This window comes from Galeopterus variegatus, unplaced genomic scaffold (genome assembly GCF_000696425.1).
Source record: "Galeopterus variegatus unplaced genomic scaffold, G_variegatus-3.0.2 Scaffold6462, whole genome shotgun sequence".
In the NCBI taxonomy this organism is placed as follows: domain Eukaryota; kingdom Metazoa; phylum Chordata; class Mammalia; order Dermoptera; family Cynocephalidae; genus Galeopterus; species Galeopterus variegatus.
This window is the reverse complement of record NW_007732573.1, coordinates 25,275-45,627: the sequence shown is the minus strand read 5'-3', so window position 1 is coordinate 45,627 and position 20,353 is coordinate 25,275. Positions and strand designations below refer to the sequence as shown.

Here is a 20,353-nt window from a genome sequence, read left to right as displayed (position 1 = left end):
CTTCCTAGCAGCCAGTTATGAGTAAGAACATGTGGTACTTCTTCCAGGATTTTTTTTTTTTATCTTTGATTTTCTATAGCTTGAAAAAGATATGCCTGTCTTTTCTTTTTAAATATTTCTTGGTAGTTCTTGTGCATTTATACATCTGGATGAACTAGTCAAGTTAAAAAAAAAATCCTAGGGGCTAAGACATGTATCAAAGGATGTGCTCTTTCACTCATAGTTAAAGAAATGGAACGCAAAACAAAAATTTTATTTGTTTACTATCAGATTGGCAGAAATTAAAAAAATTGATGATATTCAGTATTTGTATGGATGTTAGAAAATAGCCCTTTTGCTTTATTGGTAGGAGTATAAATTATTTTGGAGGGCAATTTGATAATTTTTCTATATAAATTAAAAATTTATATACTCTTTGACTTAGCATTTTCACTGCTAGTGATTTATAAACATATCTTGCAAAAGTATGCAAAAATAGATGTTCAGTGCAGCATTGTTTATAATAGCAAGCAACATCAACAACAAACCTAAAAAACTGGAAATTACTTAAATGTGTAGTCATATTTGTTAAATTGTATCATATCCTTAAGATGGAATATTTGGCTGTTAAAAGTGGATTAGATAGATCTGATGTGTGAACTGAAAACTGCAAATTATGAACGTTAAGTGTGACAATTACTTTGTGTGAATAAAAAACATGTTTGTATACACAAATATTCCAAATCATGTAAACATTTTTTTTTTTTTCCTTTTTTGTCTTTTTTCGTGACTGGCAACGGATCGCAACCCTCAGTGTCGCGCCCGTACTGGACCGGGACCAGCAACGGAATCGCAACCCTCGGTGTTGCTCCCGCACCTCGCTCAGCCAGTGAGCGGCCGGTCTGTATGTGGGATCCGAACCCTTGGCGGGAGCGCTGCTGCGCTTCCCAAGCGGCGCACTGTAGCAGTGCGCCACTGGGCCGGCCCCAACATTTTTTTTTTTTTCTTGAAAGACTTCATAAGGAACTTAACAGTAGTTACTCTTATGGAGAGGACTGTGGGTAGTTCTAGTACTGGTGGAGTGGGTAAGAATTTTATTTTTTATTTTAAATCTTTTCAATCTGTTTGTGTTTTATTTATAGAGAAGTATATGCCTGAAGTAACTGATGTTAACTGGTCTATTTTTCTGTTGTTTTGTCTTCCTGTCCCCACCTTACAAGGAAAGTAACTTTTAAATGACCAGTTGTGTTTTTGTTCTTTGTTTCTGCTTCAGGCTTTTTCTGTCTGTAAAAATCAATCTCCTCTTCTGAGCTCACTGGAACACTTATTCAATTTTATGGAATAATGTGTTGCCTGATTCTAGAATTGCAATAAAGCCAAATGAAATCTTTAAAAAAAAAAAAAAAAAAAGGAGGAAAAGTATCTGCAATCCTGGAAAAGTATAGGCTGTTTTTGTTTTCCTCATTCTTTTCACTACCTAAAAAAATTCCAGTGGAATTTTGATTGTCATTTAATTGACTTCATAGAATAATTTGGGGAGAATTAACATTTTTACAATATTGATTATTCCTGTCCAGGAATATGGTGTATTTCTTTTTATATCTAGGTCTTTTATGTTTTTCAACAGTATTTTATAGTCTTTTTCATGGAAGCCTTAGATATTTCTGGATAAATCTGATTTTAGGTATTTTAGTTTTAATTTATATTGTTAGCACGATCTTTTAAAATTTGTTATTCATTTTTACTAGTTATAGAAAATTTGGTGATTTTATGATTGTATTTGGACATGTTCAGAAGTTTTTTAATTCTAATGATTTTTCAGGTGATTTACTTAGATATTTCTGGGTATGTAGTCATGTCATCTTTTAGTATTTTGAAACTTTTGTTTCAGATTCCTCAGTTCCTTTTAGATGATTGCTTTAAAAATGGTATCCCCTGCCGTATATTTTGTACTCAACCAAGACGATTAGCAGCTATTGCTGTAGCTGAAAGAGTTGCTGCAGAGAGAAGGGAAAGGATTGGTCAAACAATTGGTTATCAGATCCGATTAGAAAGCAGGTAAAGACAATCCTCATGTGTCCTATCTTTTATCATGCTTAGAAAAGACTGAATGTTTATATTTCATTAAAAATAAAGGATTTGTAAGTTGAATAGTTAGAGATCATTTTGCTCCAAGTTGGTCTGTATCAGGATGTTGGAGGCATGACTAAACTTAGTGAGATTTTGAATAAATAAATAGTTTGAAAAAGAGTTTTGACCATAGATACAAATTCCACTTCATAGTTTCATGACCAAGTGCAAGCTATTTCACCTCTTGAGCCTCAGTTTTCTTGTCTATAAAATGAGGCTAATAAAAACATCTAAAGCACAGGTTTGACGTGAAGTTTATAATAAGCACCCAATAAATGTTAGTGACTGAATTTATTATCAGTAATAGTAGTACTAGTAATACCTTGTGGACAAGTAGTACTAGTTCTTTGTTTTCAATAGTGATTCAAAAGTGCTGATTTTATTGATGGTGTATTTTTCCCCCCAAACAAAAGTATTGAAAGTCTTCTTAATACATCTATTTAGGTTCTTTAACAAAATGCATCGATAATAAAAAGGCTCTTAGTAGTAGTAAATTTGTAAGATTATGAGGCATAAAATACATGTTTCACATAACTTTCCTAATAAGTCATACATACCAGAACACTATTATATTAGTAATGTTTATTAAGGTATGTACAAGACCAATATTTAATGTGATCGTGTATTAATTGCATAAAAGATTTGTAATTTTACACTTATTTTGATTTTTGAAAAGGGTTTCTCCAAAGACACTTCTGACATTTTGCACTAATGGAGTATTGCTTCGTACATTGATGGCAGGTGATAGTACATTGTCAACTGTGACACATGTTATTGTGGTAAGAATATTGCTGAATTTGCCATATATAACTTAGATTGCTTAAAATTAAAGTACCTAGTTGTATTTTTAGGATAGGGTAAAATGTGAACCAATTTATTCTTTTTAACAGGCTATTATGATCAAATTATTTTTTGTCTGTAATTATTAGAAATAAATATTTTGTTTTAAGTAAAGATATAATAAAACCACTAGGTTTTGTGAGGGAAAATAAAACAAGTAGGTAGATTTTAAAAATATACTTGTCATATGTGAAAATGATTCTTCAGAAATGGTGGAAATTTTCTTTTATTAGTCATTTGATCCCTCCTTTAGTATATATTTCCCAGTCGAAGAGATATACTTTATAGTCATTTAACTTCATGGTTAAATGCTAAGTTAACTAGCTGCTGATGAACTAAGTAAATGAATTACTCCCTTATTAAAGAATTAAAAGCTTTTATCCAGTTTGTCAGAAACAAATTAGATTTATAATCTTGTAATAAGCCGCATGTGGAAACTCACCCAAACCAAAGAATGTACCTAAGCCCTGATGCTAACAGAAACATATTTAAATAGATTTTGTAAATATGAAAAATACATTACAGTGGACTCCACTAATTTAGAATTTCATAGTTTGTGTGGTTTTATATTCTGTGGGAAAAAAAGGGCACTACTTTGTCATCCACAGTAGATTGTTAATGTCTGACTATTTCTGAATTATTCATAATACAAAATTTTCCCTAATTTTGGTTGGCCTTGTCCACATTTAATTTGAATTAGTATAAAACCTTGCAGACCCATTATTTTAAAGACTTAGCCATCCATAATACTTTAACTGTTCCATGGTTTTATTTCTGTTTACTGCAGGATGAAGTGCATGAAAGGGATCGATTTAGTGATTTTTTACTTACAAAGTTAAGAGAAGTGTTGCAAAAGCACCCAACTTTGAAACTAATTCTTTCTAGTGCTGCCTTGGATGTAAATCTCTTTATAAAATATTTTGGAAGTTGCCCAGTGATATATAGTAAGTTAAATGATCAAATTTCTTCTATAATTTTTTTGAAAAAACACTTTTGGGTCCGATTATTTTAATAGGAATTGGGGAATGTTCTGAATTAGAGGGCATCTGGTTCTGTTTCCTCTGAGATAAGCTTCGTAGTTCTTTCTCTCTGTTTTCAACCTCTCTTTTTCCATCTACAGCTCTTTCATATTGTGTAGTAAGCCCAATTCTCTAATCTTAAAAGGAAATATGCTTTATTTTGACACTGTGTTCCTAAATTCTGTCTTATAGCTTCTTCCCTTTATTGGTAAATTTCTTGAAAAAGTAATCTACACTTCCATGTTTACTTCCCATTCACTTCTGAATATGCTGACACTTAACTTTTATCCTTGTCCTTTAATAAAAACTGATTTTGCCACCAATCTTTAAAAAAAATTATAAATTTCTCTTCAAAAGTTATGTTTACTTTTTGAAATAATACAAAGACATAGACAGAGAAAGCTCACAGTTGCCCCTATCCTTTTTTTGATCTATGTCATATTTTCCTGATATTGGGAATGTTAAAAGTGTTGTATATATCCTTTCTTACCTTGTCCATGCTCATACAAACATATACATACATATAAATATGTATGTAAAACCACATATATATGTTAACCATGTATATATAGTTCACAAAAATTGGTTTTACAAAAATGGGCACATATCTAATACATTATTTGCAGTTTTCTTTGTTCATATGACAGTGCATCATGAACAGTTCTCCAGTTCAGTAACTTTGGATCTAGTTCATTATGTTCCGCAGCTTCTTTAGTATTTCATCGTATGGATGTACTGTGATTTATTTAACCATTCCTTTATTTTTGGACATTCAGGTTGGTTCAAGATTCCCCCTCACCCCCACTATAAACAATGTTATCATGAACATCCTTGTATGTATATCCTTATATACTGGTGTTCTTATTTCTGGGGATAGATTCCTGAAAGATAAATTGCTGAAGGAGAGTATATCTATTTTTACTTTTAACAGCTTTTGCTATTTTACTTTTCAAAAGGCTGAAATGATTTACATTTCTGAAGCGTATGGGGCTGTTCACTTGCAAATTCCTACTGGGATTATTTTGACACTGATTTAATTGCCAAGTCTAATAATTAAATTTTAGGCAAAAGTCTTACTTAAATTTTCTTTGGTATTTCTCATGGTTGGCTGTCAATTTTTTCTGAAATGCCCACATCTCATAATTTATTTGGCACCACTGCCTCCTGAGTCTCATTCTACATTACAGCCTGCACTTTGTTAGTCTCCTCTGTGGGCTTGCTTCTCTTCTTTTGCATGGTGCTTAAATATTGATGTTTTCTAGGATTATTCCCTTGATCCATTTTCTTCTCTTGCCTATTTAATTTTCTTTTTCTTTCTTCCCCTCTCCCCCCTACACCTCCCTACCTTCCCTGTTCTTTCCTGCTGCAACGTACTAGGTTCTGGAAATGTGCAGTTAGTTTCCCTGGAAGCTCTCATTCATGCCTTTGGCTTCTACTCTCTCTTTTATACTAATAACTCCTGAATTTTTATTTTCAATTCATATTGTTCTTCAGAGCTTTGGATTTACATACCTATAAGCAGCTCACTTCTAATATGCCCCCAACTGAATACTTCATCTTCTGTACAGAACCTGCTTCTTTTCTTGTGTTGCCTGTCTTGGTTAATCATAGTACTATTGACCTAGTTACTTAAGTCACAAATCTGTAAGTTCTTCTTAACTTCTCATAATATTCTTGGGTGATCAGGCACATAAGGGCTATATATCTACTAATTGAGAGCTCATTTTGGCACCTTGTGTTTGACATGCCTGAAACCAAACCTTAACTCCCACCAGCCAACCTGTTCCTCTTTTCAGCTTTCCTCGTTACCTCAGAGAATATCATCATCCATCCAGTTTTGCAAGCCAGATATCCCAGAACTATAGTGACACTTTCTTCTTTATCGTTCCTTCATATCTAATGTAATGCTGAGTTCTGTGGATTGTACCTCCTGACTGTCTCTAGAATCTGTCTGCTTCTCTTTCCATTTCCACTATCACCAATCTTATTTAAGTTATTGTTCTCTTTTATGTGAACTATTGAAATATTTTCTACTGGGTCTGACACTTTAATTCTGCTGTCTTTTAAATCTGTTCTCAACATTGCAGCCAGAGTGGTCTTTTCTGAAATGGAATTCTGATGATATAGGGCACTGTCCTGAGCTTAAATTTTTTTTTATTACAAAGTTTTATTTAATTATTTTATTTTTAATTTTTAAAATTTAATTTTATTTTGTCAATATACAATGTGGTTGATTATTGTGGCCCATTACTGAAACCTCCCTCCCTCCTCCTGCTCCCCCCTCCCTCCCAACAACCTCATATCTGTTTGCTTGTTGTATCAACTTCAAGGAATTGTAATTGTTGTGTCTTCTTCCCTCCCTCCCCCAGTTTATTTGTGTATTTATTTATTTATTTTTAGTTCCCACAAATAAGTGAGAACATGTGATATTTCTCTTTCTGTGTCTGACTTGTTTCACTTAATATAATTCTCTCTAGGTCCATCCATGTTGTTGCAAATGGCAGTATTTCATTCTTTTTTATAGCAGAGTAGTGTTCTATGGTGTAGATATGCCACATTTTCCATATCCACTCATCTGATGATGTACATTTGGGCTGGTTCCAACTCTTAGCTATTGTAAATAGTGCTGCAGTGAACATTGGAGAACAGGTATACCTTCGACTTGATGATTTCCATTCCTCTGGGTATATTCCCAGCTGTGGGATAGCTGGATCATGTGGTAGATCTATCTGCAATTGTTTGAGGAACCTCCATAGCATTTTCCATAGAGGCTGTACCATTTTGCAGTCCCACCAACAGTGTATGAGAGTTCCTTTTTCTCCGCAACCTCACCAGCATTTATCACTCACAGTCTTTTGGATATTAGCCATCCTAACTGGAGTGAGATGGTATCTCAGTGTGGTTTTGATTTGCATTTCCTGAATCCTGAGTGATGTTGAGCATTTTTTCATGTGTCTGTTGGCCATTGGTATATCTTCCTTTGAGAAATGCCTATTTAGCTCTTTTGCCCATTTTTTAATTGGGTTGCTTGTTTTTTTGTTGTAAACTTGTTTCAGTTCCTTATATATTCTGGATATTAATCCTTTGTCAGATGTGTATTTTACAAATATTTTCTCCCACTCTGTTGGATGTCTTTTAACTCTGTTGATTGTTTCTTTTGCTGTGCAGCTTTTTAGTTTGATATAATCCCATTTGTTTGTTTTTCCTTTGGTTGCCCATGCTTTTGGGGTCGTATTTATGAAGTCTGTGCCCAGTCCTACTTCCTGAAGTGTTTCTCCTATGTTTTCTTTAAGAAGTTTTATTGTTTCAGGGTGTATATTTAATTATTTAATCCATTTTGAGTCGACTTTAGTATATGGTGAGGTGTATGAGTCTAGTTTCATTCTCCTGCATATGAATATCCAGTTATCCCAGCACCATTTGCTGAAGAGGCAGTCTCTTCCCCAGTGTATAGGCTTGGTTCCTTTGTCAAGGATCAGATGGCTGTAGTTGTGTGAGTTGGTTTCTGAATTCTCTATTCTATTCCATTGATTAGTGTGTCTGTTTTTATGTCAGTACCATGCTGTTTTGGTTATTATAGCTTTGTAGTATAGTTTAAAGTCAGGTAGTGTTATGCCTCCGGCTTTATTTTTTTTGCTCAGAATTGCTTTGGCTATACATGGTCTTTTGCTATCCCATATAAATGTCTGGATAGTTTTTTCCATTTCTGAGGAAAGTGTCAGAGCGCCGCCGTGCTTCCCAAGCGGCGCACTTATCCAGTGCGCCACCGGGCCGGCCCCTGCACATTCACTATTGAAGAATAGAAATGCAACTGATTTTTGTGTGTTGATTTTGTATCCTGAAACTTTGTTGAAATCATATTTTGATGGGGATTGCATTGAGTTTGTATATCACTTTGGGTAGTATGGACATTTTCACAACGTTGGTTCTTCCAATCCAAGAGCATGGGATATCTTTCCTTCTTCTTGTGTCCTCTTTAATTTCTCTCAGTAGTGGTTTGTAGTTCTCATTACAGAGATTTTTCACATCCTTGTTAACTCAATTCCTAAGTATTTCTTTTTTTTTTTTTTTTTGGGGGCTATTGTAAATGAGCAAGCTTTCTTGATTTCTCTTTCTGCATGTTCACTACTGGAGAATAGAAATGCTATTGATTTTTGTGTGTTGATTTTGTATCCTGCAACTTTGCTGAAATCATTTATCAACTCCAAGAGGTTTTTTGTAGAGGCTTTAGGCTGTTTGATATATAGGATCATGTCATCTGCAAACAGGGACAGTTTGACTTCATCTTTTCCAATCTGGATGTCCATTCTTTCCTTCTCTGTTTGCTCTGGGTAGTGCTTCCAACACTATGCTGAGCTTAAATGTTTGAATGACCTTTATCTTAGGCTAAAAACCTAAATCCTTAATAAGACTTATTTATTACTCCTGTGTCATCATGAACTACAGTTGCCACACCATTCCCACCTCCCACCATTTTCCAAGTAGGTTGACCTTGTTTCTTGAAAACATCATCACATGGACTTTGCTTAGGTTGTTTTTTCTTCATTGTATACTCTTTCTAGACAGCTCAGTTACATTGTTTATCCCCTTCTCTTGTTCCTCATTTTCTTAGTGAGGATGCTTCTCTTGATGTTGCCAAATCAATTACATACTGTCATAGTGTCTTGTACTTCTTTCTCTTAGGACTTTCTTATAGGACTTTCCACAACTCTGTTTTTACATTTATATTCTGGAATATTGGATTAATATCTGTCTCCCCTCCTAGCTTGCTTCAAGGGAGCAAGATGTAGCTCTGTTTCTGCTTACCATTTGTATTCCTGGTGCCTAGCTTGATGTCAGACACATGATAAGTATATAGTAAACACTGGAAAAAAAATAGCAAATGAACGGTTGTCTAAAATAAAAAGACAGTTGTCTATTATAGACAGTTGTATGTAAACCAAAATTATATTTAAAGGATAATATCATGAGGATCACTTGAACAATGGAATTGATTTTGGATGTTACTTTCAGGTTCATTAGCTTGGGATTCTCATGTTTTTATGTGAATTGTGTCTAAGATGCAAATGGACAATTTTTTTAAAATGCCTATTATTTAGTACAGGGAAGACCATTTGAAGTAAAAGAAATGTTTCTGGAAGATATTTTAAGAACTACTGGATATACAAACAAAGAAATGTTAAAGTACAAAAAGGAAAAACAGCGAGGTAAGCTTTTTATCAAAGAAATATAATAGAAATTACTATTGCTAATAACTTTTTGGAGTACTCCAGCTTTATAGATGTACAAGGACACTTGAAAATGTTTTTCTCTTGTGTATATGAGGGTATTTCAAAAAGTTCATGGAAAGATTTTTATTGTCTTTTAATTCTGTTTTTTCACAAATTTTTTGATGTACCCTCATAATTGTGTGACATTATATTAGAATATTGTCGCAAATGTATCTATGCATTCTGGTTTAGTTCAGAAGTTATAATCTATGGAGAAGAACTGAAAGTGGATGCCAGAGTTGAGGAAGTTGAGTATGTCTGTATCCAAAGGTTCAAACACCATTTTAAGGAGCCAGAAGATTAGCTCATAGGGCCAGAGTGGGAAGTGCACGGGAGGGAGTGAAAAGAGTAGCATGTTAGTAATAACAGGCTTATCTTTGATAAAAATGTCACCCTTTTTGAGTCTTGATATTGTTGTGGGATTCTGTCTGTACTTTGAGTTTAGCATTATTTGCCTATTAATACATCTCTTATAATGACTTATACTATACCTCAGCCTTTTTTTTTTTTTTTTTTCCTTTTTGTCTTTTTCACTGACTGGTAATGGGATCGCAACCCTCGGTGTCGCGCCCGTACCAGGGACCGGCAAAGGGATCGCAACCCTCGGTGTTGCGCCCGCACCGCGCTCAGCCAGTGAGCGGGAACCGGTCTCCACATGGGATCCGAACCCTCGGCGGGAGTGCCGCCACGCTCCCAAGTAGCGCACTGTAGCAGTGCGCCACTGGGCCGGCCCAACCCCCTCAGCCTTTGAATTAGGGTTTAGATTCCTTTTTCTTACTTTTAACTGTATTATTCATCACAGAAGACATGGCTTCAAGCTTTGATTCCTTTGTTTACTCTGTTGACTTTGGACAAATATCTTAACTCTTTTGGATTCTCCACTTGAAAAATATGATTAGCAGTGCCTATTTCACTCAGCAATGCTAAATCACTGATATGTAAATTGTAAAACTTCTATATCTTGAAACATTTGAAGGTGAAAATTGTATATAACTGTTTTATTTCAAACAACTAGCTTGTTTGTAGTAGTTCAATAAATGGTTTTCTACAAAGTGCTATATGAATAATATTAGTCATTGATTTAAACAGTACTTACAATATGACTAAAGATACTCTTCTTTTAAATCTGGACATACTTAGAAGTAAACTTCTTATTAGTAGATGAATAGGTGAAGTTTTTAAGTGGTTTCACATGTCCTTATGGTTCAGCATAACACGTTTTTTTGGGTGTTAATATATTTTTAAAAAGTAACTGCAGTATAAAGGCCATCTTTTAAGTGATATCAGATTTGCTTAATTTAAACAAAGGAATGAATTTCAAAAAGGAAAAAAAATTATCTACTTGCTCTTTGGTAATTAATTTAGAAGAGAAACAACAAACCACACTTACAGAATGGTATTCAGCTCAAGAGAATATTTTCAAGCCTGAATCTCAGAGGCAGAGAAGTGTTCCTAATGTGACTGAAGAGTATGACTTATTGGATGATGGCGGTGATGCTGTCTTCAGTCAGTTGGTAAGACTTCCCTGGTTCACACTGATGTTTTGAGTGAAAATTGTGTAGGTTAAAGAATATTTTGTAAAATTATAATTTTTACTGCATAGTTGAAAGGTAATTCTCTTAGTTTATCTTAGACTACAACAGAACAACTGTCTATTCTTTAGAAAAAGAATTTAACTGTTTTTGAGCATGAGAAGGTATATAATGCAGATGTGCTTGCAGTTTTCTACCGGTGTTAAGGTCCTAATGCATCCACATAAACTACAGTCAGCCTTTTGTATTTGTGAGCCCCACATCTGTGGATTCAACCAATCACAGATCAAAAGAAAATATTCCAAAGAAAAATGTTGTGTCTGTACTGAACATGTACAGAAACTTTTTTCTTGTCGTTATTCCCTAAGTAATAAAGTGTAGCAACTATTTACATAGCATTTACATTGTATTAGGTATTATAAGTAATCTAGAGATGTTTTAAAGTATATGGGAGGATGTGCATAAGTTATAAGAAAATATATCAGGGACTTGAGAATCCATGGATTTTGGTATCTGCAGGAGATCTTGGAACCAATTACCCATGAATACTGAGGGATAACTGTATACATTAGTTTTTAAAAATACTTTTAATGAATGTTTAAAATTTGTTGGTTAGTACAGGAAAAACCCATTTGGGTCAATGAACAGTATTTTGACTATGTAAATTAGTATTTCTTAAGCCTGGCTACATATTACATTACTTGAGGAGCTTTTAAAGCCCTATGGAACATTTTAAAGCCCTGTGGAACCCCCACCACCAGAGATTTTGATGTACTTACTTTGGGGTAGGACCTGGCTGGCAGCAGTGTTAAGAAGTTCCAGGTGATGCTTCTTTTGTGCAGTTGGGAGAGAGACCCACCCCAGGATATAAGGATACTTCAAAGTTGGTGGATAAATATAATTAAAAGATGATATGAACCTTTCCATAAACTTTTTGAAGTACCCTCCTTTTTAGCAGCATTCTGTCAGAAGCACAATCAGTTAATATCGTGACTGGATCATAGTCTTTTGTTAACAAGCTCATTCTCAGATTACAGATGAATGTAAGAAGAAGAAATAGTATTGTCAGTGATAAATGTTTGTGAAGAAATGAGAAATTTTTATGTCAGAGCCTTTGCTATAGTATCACATGGTTAGTAGTCCTTTTGGTCATTGTGGCCATCTTTCATTCTTTGCAAACAAATGTTAAACTAAGTGACTTATAATCTTTGCTTTTTTATAGACAGAAAAAGATGTGAATTGCCTTGAACCATGGTTAATTAAGGAAATGGATGCTTGTCTTTCTGACATATGGCTACATAAAGACACTGATGCCTTTGCTCAGGTCTTTCACCTTATTTTAACTGAAAATGTTAGTGGTAAGTTTATTTAAAAATTTTTATTACTTTTGCAGTTATTTATGGTAGAAATGTAGTTTAATTCAAAATGTATGTACTACGGTTTTTGTTCACAACCCATAAATTTTTCTTTTGGATCACTTCAAATGTACAAATCAGGATCTTTTTATTAGTGTAGCATAGTAGAATAAGTAACTATTGTGTTAAATCAGGGATTCTTAACCTAGTGTCTCTAGAACAGTTTCATGACGTCTGTGGATGTGTGATAATTTGCAAAAATGCTTTTATGTTTATGTGTTGTGCGCATATTATGGTTCACCCCCATCCCTGCAAAAGAATCTTTTAGATTCTGAAACACATTTATGATTTCAAAAAAGGAAGAAGAAATGGTTAATAACTTTTGCTCTAGCTTATTTATTTGGTAAATGAGAAATGAGTTATCCTGATTTTGTTAGTTGATCGTAGTGGATATTGGCAACTAGAGGTGAGTTTCAGAATCCTGTAGGCTTCTAGGCAAAAGGCAGAATGAAAGATCATAGATCAGTCACTACTAGATGAAATATCCTGATTTTGTTTGTTGATTATGGCGAATACTGGAAACCAGAGGTAAGTTTCAGAACCCTGTAGGCTTCTTGGCAAAGGGCAGAATGAAATATCATAGAAGGTCGGTTGCGTTAGTCTGTTTTTGTGTTGTGATAACAGTATTCCCAAGACAACGGTAATTTGTAAAGGAAAAGGTTTATTTGGCTAACAATTCTGGGACAGGCATGGGCCTCAGGCTGCTTTTGCTCATGGCAGAAACCAACGGGGCAGCCAGCAGATATAAGCAGATCACATGGTGAGAGGAAGCAAGAGAGAGAGGGAGGGGAGGTGCCAGGATCCTTTAAACAACCAGCTCTTTTGGGAGCTGATAAAGTGAGAAATCACTTACTACCCACTCCCCAGGGAGGGCATTAATCTATTCATGAGGAATCTACCCCATGACCCAAACATATCCCAACACTGCCACATTAGGGATCAGACTTCAACATGAGTTTTTTGTGTGGGGGGCGGCAACATACCCAAACTATATCATTAGTACTGGAAAGGATTTAGATGTCAAGTAGTTTATCCCTTCACCTAAATGAGATTGTTATTATTATGTTTGTTATTGATCACTCCCTTCCTAAAACATTTTTTTCAGTCACCTTCTGATATTACATAGTTGGCTTATTTTCTTCTCATTTTCCTGGCTCTAACTTCTTGGTTTCCTTGGTAGGATCTTTCTCTTTTTTTCTGAACTCTAAATATGAAATGCCTCAATCTTTAAACCTTACTTCTGTTTATACTTACTCCCTAGGTAGATCTTTTCTAGTCATGGCTTTAAGTATCTATTTTAAATGACCCCTAATTTTACATTTCGATTCTTGACCTATGAACAGTTATTGTTTTAGTCTGTTTTGTGTTGCTGTAACAGAAATACCTGAGACTGGGTAATTTATAAAGAAGAGGGATTTATTTGGCTTACAATTCTGGGACAACTGCATCTGGCATGGGCCTCAGGCTGCTTCTACTCATGGTAGAAAGTGGCAGGCAGCCGGCGGGGACAAGCAGATCACATGGCGAGAGGAAGCAAGAGAGGGAGAGGAGGTTCCAGGGTCTTTTTAAGCAACAAGCTCTCGTGGGAACTAATAGAGCAAGAACTCACTCATTAATCCCTCCTCTCCCAGGGAGAGCATTAATCCATTCATGAGGAATCTGCCCCCATGACTCAATCAGTTTCCAACACTGCCACATTGGAGATCAGATTTCCACATGAGTTTTGGAGGGGACAACACATCCAAACTCCATCAGTTATTTTACTTCCCGTCTTTTTATTTCTTTTCTAAAATCTCCATTCTTAATTGGCACCAGAATTGATAATACTTCATATGATCCAGGAAACCATGGGCTTCATAGATTTCTTTTTGGTACCATTATTTCCCCCATTTGATCCTGTAGAAGCAGCTAGCAATTAGTAAGAGTAGGCTACTAATTCTCTGTCATGCTTATTGTACTAGTCATCTATTGCTGCATAGTAAATGATTCCAAAACTTAGCAGCCTAAAACATTTATTATCTCACACAGTTTCTGAGAGTCAAGAATCTGGAATAGTTTAGCTGAGTGGTCTGGCTCATAGTCTCTCATGAGGTTGCATTTAAACTACTGATAGGAGCTGCAGTCATCTGAAGGTTTATTGGGGCTGGAGGATCTGCTTCTAAGAAGGTTCACTCACATGACTGTTGGCAGGAAGCCTCAGTTTCTTTTTTTTTTTTGTCTTTTTTTCGTGTCCGGCAACGGATCACAACCCTCAGTGTCGTGCCCGTACCGGACTGGGACCGGCAACGGGATCGCAACCCTCGGTGTTGCGTCCGCACCTCACTCAGCCAGTGAGCGGGAACCGGTCTGTATGTGGGATCCGAACCCTCGGCGGGAGCGCCACCGCACTCCCAAGCGGCGCACTGTAGCAGTGCGCTACCAGGCCAGCCCAGGAAGCCTCAGTTTCTTCCTGGCTGTTGGCAGTAGGTCTCAGTTCCTTGCCATGTGAGTCTCTCTGAAGGGCTGCCTTGTTCTCCTCATGATGTGGCATCTGGCTTTTCTGAGAGTGAGTGATTCTATAAAGAAGGAGAAAGAGCAAGCAGGAAGCTATAGTTACTTTTTATGATCTAGTTTTTGAAGTTGCACACCACCACTTCCATTTTATTCCATTCATTAGAGTGAGTCACTTATTCTAGTTCATACTCAAGGAGAAGGGAATTAGGCTTCACCTCTCGAAGGGAAGGGTATTAAAGAATTTTTGGATGTTTTAAAATTCCCACATTTATTCATATGCCTGTGCTCAAAATACACACAATTTGGTACTATTTTCCAAGTCCATGAATTGAATATTTAATTGAAGCAGTAATTCTCATATAGTGAGTATAGATCATAATCAATTGTAGACCTCTTTAAAAATACCTGGTCATCCCAGACCGACTGCATTTGAATCTAGAGTAAGGCATGGCTATCTGTGCTTTCAAAAATATGAAGTTGGGCTGGCCAGTTGATTAGAATGCAGTGTTGATAACACCAGGATCAAGGGTTCAGATTCCCATACCGACCAGCCGCCTAAAACAAAAAACCAAAAAACCAAAATACAAAGCAACATAAAAAATAAAAATACATGTCATTTTACATTTGTCTAAACCTGTAGAATATACAAAACTAAGAGTGAACCCTAATGTAAACTGTAGACTTTGGGTGATGATGTGCCTGTGTAGATTACTCAATTGTAACAAATGTACTGCTCTGATGGAGGATGTTGATAATGGGGAAGGCTGTGCATGTGTAGGGCAGAGGGGATATGGAATCTCTCTGTACCTTCCTCTCAAGTTTGCTGTGAACCTAAGACTTGGTCTAAAAAAGTTGTCTTAAAAAAAATCCTGAGGTAATTCTCTTGTAGTCTCCTCCCCACTTTAAAAGCCACTAATCTGTACTGATAATGGATACCACGTTTTAGAGTGTTATAACATAATATAATATATATATATATATAATATAATATAATATGGATAATTGGGTATATATGAGGAGTTAAATTTTTACTTTCGTAATTATGTTAATTTTTACCACTGATTTTTTCCCCCCCAGTGGTGAATTCTTTCTGAAATTACCAATTTTGTAGTTTAAGCAAATTAGTGCTAAGCAATTGTACTGAATTTCTTAAGAAATATGAGGATACTTCAGAAAGTTTGTGGAAAAATAGAATTTAAAGATAATGTGAATTTTTCCATTAACTTTTCAAAGTACTCTAGTATATTCTAGGAAGATACTTTCAATAGAACTTTAATTATTTTTTTTGATGGAGGATTTTATGGGAAGTAAACTTTCTGCTAATGTTATTCCCATTAAACATCTTGGAAAATAATAGCCTGGAATGATGGGGGATTAAAAGCAAAACAAAACAACAAAAAATTGTCTTGAACTTTGCATTTGAAGCTCTTAAGCATTTGTTACTAGTGAATTAACTTTTTAAAATTAGTAGCTTTCCTTTTCTGTTTTAATTATATAGGTCAGCTTAAAACATTTTAACAACTATCTTGCTTCTCTTGCCTTCCAACTGACAGTCTATTCCATCCTGTTTATTCTAAGGGCATATCAATAACAGAGTTCCTTGGATGATCTGAGTTAAGGGTTATATAATGCTGTTATCATATAGTTAAAGGGGAGGAACACGTCCCAGGTTACTTCTCCTGACACTCTACTCTGCCATTAATTTTTTTAAAAAATTAAAATGGTTTTAAATAATTTGGAAATTTAACAGTTTTATTTATCTTTTTCTTCTTTTAGTTGATTACAGACATAGTGAAACCAGTGCAACAGCTCTGATGGTTGCTGCAGGACGAGGTTTTGCAAGTCAAGTAGAGCAGTTAATTAGTATGGGAGCCAATGTCCATAATAAAGCATCAAATGGCTGGTAATTTTAAACTGCATCCATTCCTTGTTTATCTATGTATAGCTACACATATCTTTTTTGATTTCTTATGTTTGTCTTTATATTAAAAACTATAGTGTAATAATTGCTGGTACATATTTAATGAGTGAATAAATAACTTTGAGTGACTAGTTTTATAATTTTGAGAGCATTATTTCTCTGTCTTAATTTGATGTCTCTGAATTTTGGTAGGATGGCGTTAGATTGGGCTAAACACTTTGGGCAGACTGAAATTGTGGATCTTCTAGAATCTTACAGGTAAAACTTTATACTATGTTGTTAACTAAAGCTTAGCCATGTAAATCATGGAATATACAAATGTAGTCTATTTATAATCTGTTATCTAGAGTTTTTTTGTAATCCTAAGGAATTTTGGTCTGATTTTTTTTTTTTTTTTTAGATTTTTTAATAAATCTACCATATAACATCGATCTTACCATATAATATTGATCTTATTTATTTTATTTGGAAATCTCAGAAGAGGGACTTCTAGTTAGACATGCTAGATACAACACATGTATTTATCTGTGCATTTCCCTAAAACCTTGTTAAAATGACAAAGAAGGAATGTAAAACATGTAAACTTGACAAAGTCAAAGAGAGTGGAAGAGGACAGGGCAACTGATAAAGATGTTAATAAATTTTTGGATGATAGATAGCAAATTGATCAGTGGTAATTGATTTAGCAGCACTGAGAAAACTAACAATGACAATGAGAAACAAACTCATTTTAGCTTTGAAACGCCTTAGAGTCTCATTCAACTACCTTTTCATGAAGCAATGAAGGAAAGGGCTAAAAAATAGCAGAACTGGTTGAATTTCTCTGTGTTGAACATTTAGATCTTCAGCTGCCCTTCTCCCCTGCCATAAGATGATATCCCTCCCCACCTTTCAGGAAATGGGAGGTTTATTAAAAAATTAAGCCATAGAGCCTTTGGCCATAGAGGCTTTGGTCTTGGGGTTACCAGGCACAATAGGAGAGTGGAGGTGAGTATTGAACAACAAAGGGAATTAAGTGAAAGTGTACAGACTGAAAGTTGAGATATCATCCACTCCCTTTTCCTGCTTTCCACTGTCTCCTTTTTCTGTTTGAAGTTTATGTTCATTGGCAGAAAACTTGAGAATTCTTTCCCAGCCTAGAGAAAAGATTTAGAAATAATCCAACAATCCCCACCTGTGCACATGGAGATTTTCAGTGATTTACTCTTTAAAAATGAACAAACTGCCAAGGATATGGGGAAAAAGCACCCATAAATCAAACAAACAAAACAAACAACAGTAGCAACAAAAACCCCTAGAACTTGGATGAAACTAAGCATCAGTGACCAGAAGAAAACTTATAAAGAAAATTGTAATAGAAAAGATATTGCATTCATGAAGCTAGAATTTAGTAAGCTTCTCGTTTCCTTTGTTCAAGAACAGTGTGCTGATATAGCAGATGTTCTGTGAATATTTGTTGAATAAACAAGAAAGAGCTCTTATAAATTAAAAATGTAGCTGAAAAAAATTCAGAAGGGTTGCAAGATAAAGTTGAGAAAATTGCTTACAAAGCAAAAATATCCAAGAGATGGAAAATTGTAGGAAAAAAAGATAAGAAAATTTACATCCCTTACATCCTTATGTACCCTTTATCAAGAAACTGTTAGAGAAGTGCTCCACAAAAAAGAAAGTAAAAAAAAAAAAAACCACATAGAAAAGCATTGTAGATTTAGCAGTGGGCAGATGAAAGGAATGCTCATGTTATTGGTGCAGAGGAGTGTTATCATGACAGCTGTCCAGCAGACCTGGTCCCGAAGGAACAGGAGATGGCAAGCTCCAAAATGGAGGTTCCTGAGAGGAAAATTTTTTTTATCTGACTGTGTTAAAAAGCTTTATGAATTTGTTGGAGAAGTTGGGAAGGATTATTGATCAATTCACAGCAAACTAAGCAAATAAAAATTAGATAGTAATGACTCTGGGAAAAGCAAAAATTTATAGAGTAAAAGAGATGTAATCATAGTTCACTGTTTGGCTAAGCAATAAATAATGTTTACATAGTCATAGTAAAGTAAAGGCTGATAGAAGATTTAATGAAAATGGTAGGAATTTGTGTGGGTGGAAAGTGTAGGGAAGTGGAGGTGGTGGCCTCATTTTTCATTAGTTGGAGGTTCACAGATAATGACTAACTTGTTAAATCAGTAAATATCTGAAGATGCATATTGCTTAGAAATATGGCATTAAATACTAAAAGAAATGGGTAAAACAATTGAAAAGGGTCCCAGGCAGTGTGACTAGAGATTTCTGTTATAACTTCTATAAAACTGTGTTTATTAACACTATGTACTGTTTTGATTTAAAAAAAGAAAAGAAAAGAAAAATCAGAAGGGCAATACTTTAAAAATCCTATGAAAACAATCTAATTATCTTTTAGATTTTAGATAAATTTAGATATTTAGATAAATTATATAGAATTTAGATTAGATATTTAAAGAAACCTTTAAATATCTAATGTATTTTATAATATATTGATAGCTTCTACCTGTTTTCAACCGATAAGAGTCTAAAAAGGGAAAAATGGAGTTTGAAGTTAAAATATACTCGTCTTAAAACATCTATTATTTTTTTTTTTTGTCTTTTTTTGTGTCCGGCAACGGATCGCAACCCTCAGTGTCGCCCCCGTACCGGACCGGTGACCGGCAACGGGATTGCAAACCTCGGTGTCGCTCCCGCGCCTCGCTCAGCCAGTGAGCGGGAACCGGTCTGTATGTGGGATCCGAACCCTCGGGCGGGAGCGCCGCCGCGCTTCCCAAGTGGCGCACTTATCCAGTGCACCACCGGGCCGGCCCAAAACATCTATTATTGAAGAACATATAAAATGTTTCATTAATAGTTTCAGATATTAGAAGAAATAAAATGTGCAAAGTATGAAATTGTGTCATTTTAATTGCATTAAATGATAATGTAGGTTACAGATTCTCAAAATTCTTTATAGATTTAAATATTGATTCTGATATAGTAGGTTTTGTTGTCATTTCAATAGTAGCACCCAGGACTTGTAATCCTTTTAGTGCGAACACTGATTGTTCCAGACATTCTTAAGGTGTTAAGTATGGCTCATTAGACAGTATAGATTACCAAGTAAACAGTTATCCGGATAATATTTTAATTATCCTGGCTAACTGGGCTTTCTTTTTATTCCCTAGATCATTGCATTATCAATTATAAATTTCAAATATTTAAATTAAGTGTATTATTATATTTACTGGATTATCAATAATTGGTATCTAAAGTTTATAGTTTTAACAGAGAATATAATATTTTCTTATATCTGTTAAAAAGTAAGAAACAATAAACTTAGAATGTTTTGAAGTGGATCTTGAAATTCAAAATAAAAAATTATAAAGTTGTATAAGTTTAATATTTTCCCTATTGAAAACAGCCTTATGTTATTTTTCTGCTAAGCTTTTAAAGAGAGATTGAACTGAACTGAATTTTCTACACATCCTATTGATAATTACTAGTAATGGCAATAGTTAATATTTTTACATACAGGATTAAGAAACAAGGCATTTATTTCAGTAATTTATGATGATTCTGGCTTTTGGAAAACAACATAGCTACCTGCTTTTAGTGTAGAATTACCTGATTAACAGTTATGTTAAACTGGTACTTATAGAGTTATTTTTTAACGTTCATCAGAATATCGTTTATTATAATGAACAATTAGAAACAACCTCTTACGAAAATATAAATGATGACCAAAAGTTTATGGCTT

The 20,353-nt window shown here is 34.7% G+C and overlaps 1 protein-coding gene across 1 annotated transcript in view; it reads left to right on the top strand.

The window, feature by feature from the left end:
- Window positions 1-20,353, top strand: part of YTHDC2 (YTH domain containing 2) — a gene marked incomplete at its 3' end in the record, with an annotated part of 58,900 nt that overhangs the window by 15,265 nt on the left and 23,282 nt on the right. Inside the window, exons 5-12 of the mRNA XM_008590925.1 lie at window positions 1,871-2,037; window positions 2,786-2,888; window positions 3,737-3,893; window positions 9,068-9,175; window positions 10,604-10,752; window positions 11,993-12,128; window positions 16,455-16,581; window positions 16,792-16,857. Of these exons, the coding sequence (XP_008589147.1) occupies window positions 1,871-2,037; window positions 2,786-2,888; window positions 3,737-3,893; window positions 9,068-9,175; window positions 10,604-10,752; window positions 11,993-12,128; window positions 16,455-16,581; window positions 16,792-16,857 (1,013 nt within the window). The remainder of the gene's footprint in view (window positions 1-1,870; window positions 2,038-2,785; window positions 2,889-3,736; window positions 3,894-9,067; window positions 9,176-10,603; window positions 10,753-11,992; window positions 12,129-16,454; window positions 16,582-16,791; window positions 16,858-20,353) is intronic.